The sequence below is a fragment of the Lycorma delicatula genome, chromosome 8 (assembly GCF_047948215.1).
Source record: "Lycorma delicatula isolate Av1 chromosome 8, ASM4794821v1, whole genome shotgun sequence".
Taxonomy (NCBI): Eukaryota; Metazoa; Arthropoda; class Insecta; order Hemiptera; family Fulgoridae; genus Lycorma; species Lycorma delicatula.
The window spans coordinates 9527474-9537410 of record NC_134462.1 but is presented as its reverse complement, the minus strand read 5'-3'; the positions used below and the strand labels follow the sequence as shown (position 1 = coordinate 9537410).

The 9937-nt window shown below is 31.0% G+C and overlaps 1 protein-coding gene across 1 annotated transcript; it reads left to right on the top strand.

The window, feature by feature from the left end:
- The first annotated feature begins 1158 nt into the window (after window positions 1-1158).
- LOC142329088 (uncharacterized) lies at window positions 1159-3237 on the top strand. Its single transcript, XM_075373426.1, has 3 exons — window positions 1159-1279; window positions 2465-2583; window positions 3064-3237. The coding sequence occupies exons 1-3, from the start codon at window positions 1255-1257 to the stop codon at window positions 3235-3237; spliced, it is 318 nt and encodes a 105-aa protein (XP_075229541.1). The 5' UTR covers window positions 1159-1254.
- The last annotated feature ends 6700 nt before the right edge of the window (window positions 3238-9937 follow it).

The following is a 9937-nucleotide window of genomic DNA, read 5'->3' as shown; positions in this document are numbered from 1 at the left end:
ACAAGAGGAGCTACTCGAGCTTAACACTAATGAGGAGCTGAAGGTGAAATTTAAAAGAGGGTATCAAACATTTTGGCTGCAGGCAGAAATACCAGAAAAATATCCTGGACTGTGGGGAATTGCGAGAAAGCTTTTGATAGCGTTTCCCTCGTCATATCTTGTCGAAAAAAGTTTTAGTGTCGTTACAAACCTTTTATAAAAAAAGGAGCAGATTCAATATTATATAATTTGCTGTCAATCCATCAAGTACATCCCTCCCATTAAAATTGAAACTATTTTGTGATTGTCATTGTAGAAGTTACATTACGTTATTAATGTTTAATTGTAATTATATTACGACAATTTTATTATATTACATTGCAATATGATAACAATAATAATTAATAGTGTAATGATTACATATTTGAATAAATGCAACACAAAAAAATATACATTTTTCTTTTTCTTTTTACCATTCTGAATGGGAAGTTTTCTAAATAAAATAAGTGAGAATTGATTGCTTTCTTGTGCTGTGAGTAGATGTCAAAAATGTAAAGTTGGATGGAAGCATTTTTTTTGCTCGGCCAACTTTACTTTTTTGACATCCACTCACAGCACAGTCAATAAAAAATTAACCGATCAATTCTCACTTTTTTTCGGAAGCTTTTAGTTCGTGGAACTCAGCCGTAACGGAAATTTTCATAGTTAGATCTAATCTTCACATTTTCCGTCGACTGGAAATATGTTAGAAATGTAGCTCCAGGGGGTCCACCGGAACCAGCAAAATTTTGAAAGTGGTCTATGAGAAAAATAAGTTTGGGAACCTCTGGTCTATATCATTTCGATACTATGGTGGATACCGGTGTTCTTTGGTGGTTGGGTTTCAATTAACCACACATCTCAGGAATGGTCAAACCGAGACTATACAAGACTACACTTCATTTACACTCATACATATCATCCTCTGAAGTATTATCTGAACGGTAATTCCAGAGGGTAAAGTGGAAAAAGAAAGAAAGAACATTTCGATATATCTCTAACGCTCTCTATGTAATATGATAATTTGCGCGCACAATCGACCTCTTTCGGAAAAAAGTGAGTCGAGATACTCTCCTCGTTAAGGGGCTGTTTTTAGTGTTATTATTCTTAGGTGGTGAGAATTAATACGAAATTTAAACGTATTGATGTACAAGTTGTTTTGCAAAGTTTGTTTTTTTTCATATTATGTGAATTCTATTATGAACTGAACATTTTTTAAAGCCTTGAAGTACTATAATGTGGTTATTAATAAGTGAAAGAGGTAATCAGTATTTGATTGTCACAATTTTTATGCTCAAAGATTATAACATAACCTGTCTGTTTTTTACATAGTTCTTTAATGTTTTTCTAAAAATATTTTAAGTTGTACAACTATTAATAAAACAGCCAGATTTAGTTATCGAAAATAAAGTTCCTAAATTACTCGACTTCCACGGAGCCACTGATAATTAAATTTTTAGTAAAAAGTGTTTGCAAGGGATGTGGAAGCTAGGAAGCCGCACAACGTACTCATTTAAAGTTTTTATTTATTTCTACAGTTGGATGAAATGCAGCTATTAAAATCATAAATATTCTTCACTCATAAAAGATGATGGTGGTTTTTTTGTATCAAATTAAAATAAACAAAAAGGTTACATGTTACACTTTGCTCGTAACAAATTTGTTTTAGTTTTTCAACTGCCTTGTAAAGACCCCAAAATTATATTTACTTTATAAAACAATCTAATAGTTATAATTTTCGGTAGGTTCTTGCATTACTGTGTTAATTCGTTCAATTTTTATTGTCAATAAATATGTGTGGCATCTAGTAACAAATTAATTATAAATTTAGGTTCTAAGTTGTAAGATTTGCCAAACAAATTACTGTTTGGTAATAAAGTTAACTCAGTTATTAGATTGAGTCAAATTTTTGGTTAAAATGTTGGCTAAAGTTTTTTTTTTTTTTTTACTTTATTCTTTTATTAATATTAAACTTCTATTACTAATTAATTTAATTATGCAGTACATTGCATTTTGTTGTCTGTATTACTTCAGAGTTGTGACTTTTTCTGTTACTAGTCAACCTGTCATGTCATTATTGTTCTATACTCCCAATTGTGAATCTTTGCTGAAGAATTACATTATCCTCCAGCAATCTCTAAAAAGTACTTCATTGAGACAGATTACCAATCCAAGCTTGGATATAGGTAACACTGACTATTCACTGTAATATGCTGTAATATAGGTTGATATAAATTAAGTTATTAGTACAACTATTCTAAGGTTTCTGTGTTGAAGTATTTTATTGTTGAGATTAATATGCATTATTACAGCTGGAAATATCAAATTTCAGATTATTACAGAAATCTTAACCTTAAATGAGTTATTTCCTATATCAATTGAATGTTATTTAGCTTATACCAGAGTATTTATTTAGGCCTAATTGTTTAATTATTACCATTTTTAGGTGAGTTATTCCTTATAACACCAAAAATTGAGCATCTAGTGAGTCGCAAAGGGGGATCAATAACATTAAGTGATGATCAATCCATTAGCAGGCAACATGCGAGAATATTACTTGAAAATGTGAGTACTATTGTTGTTTGTTGTTTTTAATTAATAATAATCAAAAGTTAATATTTCCTAAACTATGGACAGTTAGTTGTGTTGATAAATTACTCTATGAACTATTTGTTGGTGTAATCATAGCACCACTTGCAGGTTAATGAGCTGTGAATGGATTTATGGCAAGTTACACGTTCTACTCTGTGGTACGATGTACTGTCAGTACAAGAAGAAGTAATTTTAAGTATTTCCTTTCCTAATTAGTTAAGAATTGTCATTTTCAAAAATTAAACACAAAATGACTTCTTTGCATATGTAATAGCCATTTTCATATAACTAACTGTGTCAGCCTGTTGACTTGAGTGTGAACTTTAGTAGGTCTCCAGGAGATACATGTGCATAACTGTTTTTATTCTCCTATTGTCTTGTTCATGTTTTATAAAAGTTAAAATTCATTTAATTCATTTTGGTTTTAATGATCTAATTTTTTCTTTCATTTAGGAGGATCAGAATGATGATGATTCTGGAATTGTTTTGGTTGATATGTCCTCAAAGTATTGTACATTTATTAATTCAGGAATTGAATCAAATACAAAAATTGAAACAAATCAAAGGATTATACTAAAACATGATGATTTGGTAAGATTTGGGCTTCAGTGGAATATATGGAGGTAGGATTTTTATTTTATTATCTTTATTAGTAAATTGGATTGCCTAATTTGTATGAGTTTTAAGTATTTGTTTGCTTAAAACTCAAAAAGCACTGGGCTAATTTGAATTATTCTTTTATTTAATTTAAATGAAATTTGAAGATGAAGAAATGGAAAAATCTTAATAAATATACATTTAAAACTACTGTGGATGAGTAGTAAAATTAAACTCTAAAATTGTGTTATACAAGGGTAAGTCAATTATTAAGTCAATATTATCCGCAATGTAGTTATAAATTTTATTGCAATACAAATAGGAAGCTTACATGTATATAATTTTTCAACATAGTACCCTTGCATTTCAATGCAGTTGGTCCATTGTTGCACAAGCTTCCTGATGCCCTCATAAAAGAAGGTTTTCAGTTGAGCTGCGAGCCAGGAATGCTCCGCTTCTTTCACTGTTTCGTCCGAGGTAAATCGATGGCCCCTTAATGCCTCTTTGAGTGGACCAAACAAGTGGTAGTCAGAAGGGGCAAGATCAGGACTATACAGAGGATGAGCCAGTACTTCAAAGTTGAGTTTCTGGAGTGTTTCAGCAGTGTGGGCAGCAGTATATGGACGGGGATTGTTGTGCGACAACACAACACCTTTCGACAGCAGTCCTCAGCGTTTGCTTCGAATTTCAGGCTTTAGCTTGGCAGTAAGGATTTCACTGTAACGCGCACTGTTTATTGTCATGCCTCTTTTCTCATAATGTTCCAGTACTGGGCCTTGTGAGTCCCAAAAAACCATAAGCATCAGTTTTCCTGCAGATGGTTGGGTCTTGAACTTTTTTAGCAGGGCGAATTTGGATGTTTCCATTCCATACTTTGTCGTTTGCTCTCTGGCTCGTAATGATGGATCCATGTTTCATCACCAGTGATGATTCTGTCTAAGAAGATGTCCCGTTCAGTACCATAGCGATCCAAATGTTTTTGGCAGATGTCCAAGTGCGTTTTTTTATGCAACTGTGTGAGTTGTTTTGGGACCCATCTTGCACAAACTTTATGAAACCCAAGTCTGTTGTGGATGATTTTGTAGGCAGAGCCATGACTAATTTGCAGTCGATGTGCCACTTCATCAATAGTTACTGTGTAAGAAAACCATGTCACATGCACGCTCAATGTTTTTCTCATTTGTGGTGGTAAACGGTCGTCCGGCTCCTTTGTCGTACGTAACACTTGTGCGACCATTTTTTAATTTTTCAATCCATTCATATACACTCTATTGTGGCAACACACTGTTCCCATACTGTACTGAAAGTCTTCAATGAATTTCGGCCCCTGATGCACCTTCTGACCACAAAAAACAGATCACTGAACGTTGCTCTTCTTTGGGGCAAACAGAAAGTGGAGCAGCCTGGTTAATGGCAGGGCAGCGATAACAGAACTAACCTAGCAGCATCAAACTTGCACAGACATAACAACAATTAAACCACGCATGCATCATATATGCAACACGACAGTACTACGAACTTAAACAAAAATATAACTAATTTCTGGATAATAATTGACTTATCCTCGTAGTTTAAAATATTATAGTACATAAAATTTGAAACAATTTTTGTATAAAATATTTTTTGGGGGATTTGGCTGAATCTTTCTTTCCTGGTGATAAATAGCACCCAAAAGAACTATTAAAACAGCTTGTTTAATTGTACAGAATTTCTGTTCTTGATTAGATCAGATGGCTTGATCTCAACTGGTTGTCGCTAGAGCTTTTTGTTACAGTAAAACAGTAAAATAATGTTTTTTTAACTTTCTTGTAATTATTATATTTATGAAAGTAAATTACCATAAGAAATATTGACCAATGTATGCTTATAGTATGATTATATGTTCATTTGTAATTGAAACCAATTTACAAGAAAAAAATCAAAAATATTGGATTATTCCACCAATAGATGATCAGTCAGTTTCTATGCGTTATAGACTTAGGAGAATTGTTTACATATGTTAAGAACTGTATAAAATGTTGGTACAATTCAAAATTTGTGTGTTTGGCTACATCCTTTTAACTTGTGATTGTTATATTCATTAAATAGGCGTCAGGTTTACAAGACACCAATCACAAGATTATTTAAAGAAAATATCATGGGTAATGGTCAAGATCATTCATTCAATCTGACTAACCAAAATTATTTGAATTCATCATGTATAACTTCTTTAACAACTTGATTGCCATGAGATCCTATAAGGAGTCTCACCTAGTATAAGTTAATATGTCTCATGAAGATATTTAATTGTTCCCAAATAACCACTGTATGTTTTCAGAAAATATTAACTCATTGTCATAAGTAATTGTTTTTACTATCTAAAGAAAGTAACGTAACGTAGTTGATTATTATGGCCCTAATATGTGAAATCTCAAATGGGGCCTCATAGTGTCACAGTGGTGCATAATTTTCTTACCGCATTAATTCCATACAATAGGAATGTAATATAAACTGGGATATAAGTTACAGATATTACTATCCTTTTGGTTATTTAAATTAATTATATGGTTTCTTACTTGAAATTTGTTACAATTTATTTGCTGTACAATTCTTGCTGGTTGGTTGTTCAACTGTTGCTTATTTTTGCTGGTGGATTGATTTATGTTTGCTAAGATTCTTGCTAGATAAAGTATGTAACTGTTCAATTTTTACAATTAAAGTTGAGTATGTTCATAAAAACACAGTAAGCTTTTTTATGACTAATAGACTTTTACAGAAGAAAGTGTAATCAAAATCTAACTTTTTTTATAAAATTAAAAATGTACTTTCATTTAAAATATAACAAAAAATTAAGATAGGTGAAAAATATAAAATGTATTGAGCTAATATAAAATATATTTTTTAATTTGTTATATAAACAAAAAAAAAAAACACTTTTATCAGTAGAAGACTGAGCACTTAGTATTCATTCTTGGAATATTACTGATCATAATTTCTTCCAAAATTAGGTGGAACATTGTTTGTAACAAGCCATATAACACTTTTTAACTTTTAACTCTTTTAATATTTTATTGGTAAATAATAAAAACTCAAATGTAAGCATTAATATGTGTTATTTAGTTCTAAAAAATTATAAAATTATTAATTCCATTAAAAATTAATGTAACAGGTCACTAAGTATATTAATTTTTTAATTTAAAATTTGGGAAACACAAGTACATGAAAAACACAAAATGAGGTGCCATATGAAATCTCAGTGTCTTACAAATTAACCTGAATTCTAGGTGAGATTCTAAATGGAATCTCGTAGTTTGGTGTTGATATTACACAGACTCCCTTCCATTGAGATGTTTTGGCCAGTTAAAAAGGGCTTGAGAAATCAGTGTGACAGACAAAGTTAAAACTAGCTTAACATAAATTATATGATGAAAAAATATGTTTTTTATGTTGTTCACATTTACATTTAACTCTTGAGTGGGTGTTAGTATATTTTAATATAGTTTGTCTAAGCCGAACTGGCACAGATCAGATGAACAGCATAGCTTATCTTGCTGCCTAAGGAGTATGGGTTTATAATACTACTCAATTAAAGACACTATGCATACGGTACAGTTATTGTGTATTCCAATCGATGAACAAATTCGTGTTCTTATTTAATTTTGAGTTTATATAGTAATAAATTAATAATTTTTTTTTATTAGATACTGAAATTGATATGTTATGCAATATTATGCAGACTAATCGGCTGTTACTAATTATTGTTTAGTCCTAAATGTATCTATTTATAGTTTTTATGACTGTATAAAATGTCCAAGCCAAATATGCACAAGTCTACTGTTTATAGTATGCTCTTCGCCCATTGTTCTGGGAGTGGTGAACAACTGTGTGCTAGCCTAGACTATGAGTCATACATAAGAAAAATTTCTTTATTCAGGTTTGTATAAATAATAACTGAACAATGTGTCATTCTAAACATTCGAATGAAACATTAAATCTCTATTTATACAAACCATTCCTGATTTATTCAAAGACTAACTTGTTTTTGTAAATGATTTTGTTCTAAGTTATATTGTATTTGCAGTTAAAACTTGTCCAGTTAATTGTGTGTATCCAAAGAGTAAGGGTTATTGTCAGATTATAGCGTTCTTTGAGTTTCAGTTCCTGAAAGTAGTTGAAGTTTTAAGTGAAATTTTAAAAGTAATTTATTCGCATTAAACTAGTAAATTTTTGTTGGGTCTGTTGTTATGATAGTGAATTGATTTTATTATTTTGTATATTATGTCTAATTTACGTGGAAAAGACATTTACTGCCAAGGGAAAGACATTATACACATCATTTTTAATTACATGGCAGGAGAAACTGCAGTTGAAATGCTTGTTAGAGACCCCAAAAAGGTTGGAGAATGTGTTGCATATGTTACAGAAGTTTCAAAAAGAACAGTTTAATGAATTACTGGTGAAATAGCTTTGGAACCAAATTCATTTCTCGCAAAGGAATAAAACACAAGAAGGAAGTAATAAACCCGGACAGTTTTGATCAGAATAACATGGTATAAAGTGTTAAAATTTTACTTAAATGAGAGCTACTTGCCTTCTCTAAGGAAACAACACAAAACTAAAAACTGATGGGTTATTTGGTGGGCAAAAGAGGAGCTTAAAGACATTTTTGTTAAGCATGGACTTCAAATGGAAGAGAATGAGAACAACAAAGCAATTCTTATTGAAAAACATGATATTCAGTACAAAGGGTTTGTGAATTTGAATAAAATTAAAGAAGATGTAGATAGAGTTGAATGAAGACCAATTGTCTATGTCGATGAGACTTATATTTTAAGTTCTCATTGCCAAAATTTCTGTTGGCAACCTTCAAATGCGCCTGAGTGTTTTGCTGTGCCAATTTCAGAAAGGAGAAAGGATAATTATCCACGCCAGTAGTGAAATGGGATTTTTCTCAACTGCTTGACAGTATGGAAAGCCAAATCTTCCTCAGATTATCATTCTCAGATGAACTGTAACACACTTTTAAAGTGGATAAGAGAAAAATTAATACCTAACTTGCCAGTAATCAGTGTCGTTATTTTAGTTGATGCTTCTAAATTACAATGCTGAAGAAAGCCGAGCACCAAATTCAGCATCAGCAAAACAACCAATGATTGACTGGCTGTGGACTAACAGCTTATCATTCTATGAAAATTTGACCAAAGTTCAGTTGTATGAATGAGACAATTAAAAAAAATAAAGATCATCTGAAAGCATATAAGATAGATGAGATATTGGAGGAAGGCAGGTTCCCTGTTTTATGCCTATTTCCATATCATTGCCATTTGAATTCCATCAAGATGATATGGACATGGGTGAAGAACCGTGTCGCAGCCAAAAAATGTACAATTTATGACAGCTCCAACAATGAAAATTTGTCATATACAGTTTGCAGAACTCTCATTCAAGGACTGGATAAAATGTTGTGAACGTGCCAAAAAACGAAGACCTCTAGAACAACAAATTGAATGTGTCATCATCAATTTGGGAAGCGAGAGTTCAACAGAATAGTCAAAAGAAGATAAAATCATGTGCAGTAGGGAGTGAAGTGCTATATATTCGGCAACTTTGTAATTTTTTACTTTAGTTATTTTATTACGGTAGTGCTAGTTACAGAATTCATAACAAAATACATTATAAAGTAAAGTGTAAAAGTTTTACTGAAAAAAGGATTATCACCAAGCAAGTAAAAACAGTATAAAAATGCAGAAAAACAAGAAATACCTACATGTCAAGGTAATAATTATATTTATTTTTTATTTTTTTTTACTTTAAGTATTTAAAAATAAGTTAGCTAAATATTTGTGTATTGTTTTATTCGGTTATGAATTTATTTATTTTTTTATATAAATATGACTAAAAATAATTAAAAAATGTTTGATGTGAATTTGTTTATTGATTGGAATAAAAATTAGTTTAAAAAATACTAAAAAAAAAAAAATATACTGTCTTCCACAAGTAGTGTATTTTAGCCCTGCGCTAGCTAGGTAACCATTGTCTAGATCAGATCTGTGCCAGTTCAGCTTGGAAAGCTATACCAGCAGATGCAGAGATCGTGCTCTCTGTACATAAATCTTGTTTTTTCCATAACTATTCTAATTATTAAAAGAAATTATTATCATTGTATATTTTAATTTTTTATAAAGTATTTTTTTTTAGCGTAAAATAAAGAGTGAATGGCAACTGTGTTAGTGATGTTATGCATAAGGCAGTATCTAGCAGTTTGCTGTTATACATAGGATAAACATACATCAACATTTGAATGTTCCAGATTTTCTGTATAAGTTTTACTGCATAAGATTTATTGTTACACACTTATTTATATAATAGTTATTTTTTAAATTCTTTGTAGGCTCACCAAAAATGATATAAATCCTTGCACCTTATTTGCACATCTCTCAAACCTTTGTTGTCAAATCTTATGTATCATAGTGAACATTGTTGTCAATAATAGAAATAGTAATAACAATCACACCAGATTTACCATTTTCCCAGTCTAATATATTAATTTGAATTTTACCTTTTATGTCGTTCAAATCGATTATACTACCAGCACAAAAGTTTCTGCCCGTTTTGTTTCATATATTTATCTTCCAGACATTTAGTCTTTTACTTACTTTGTGTAAAACAATTAATACACTGTGATTTAATTTTGTCATCGTGCTTTTTTTGAATGCATGAACATCCTTTGAAGTACCATTTGACCCCATGA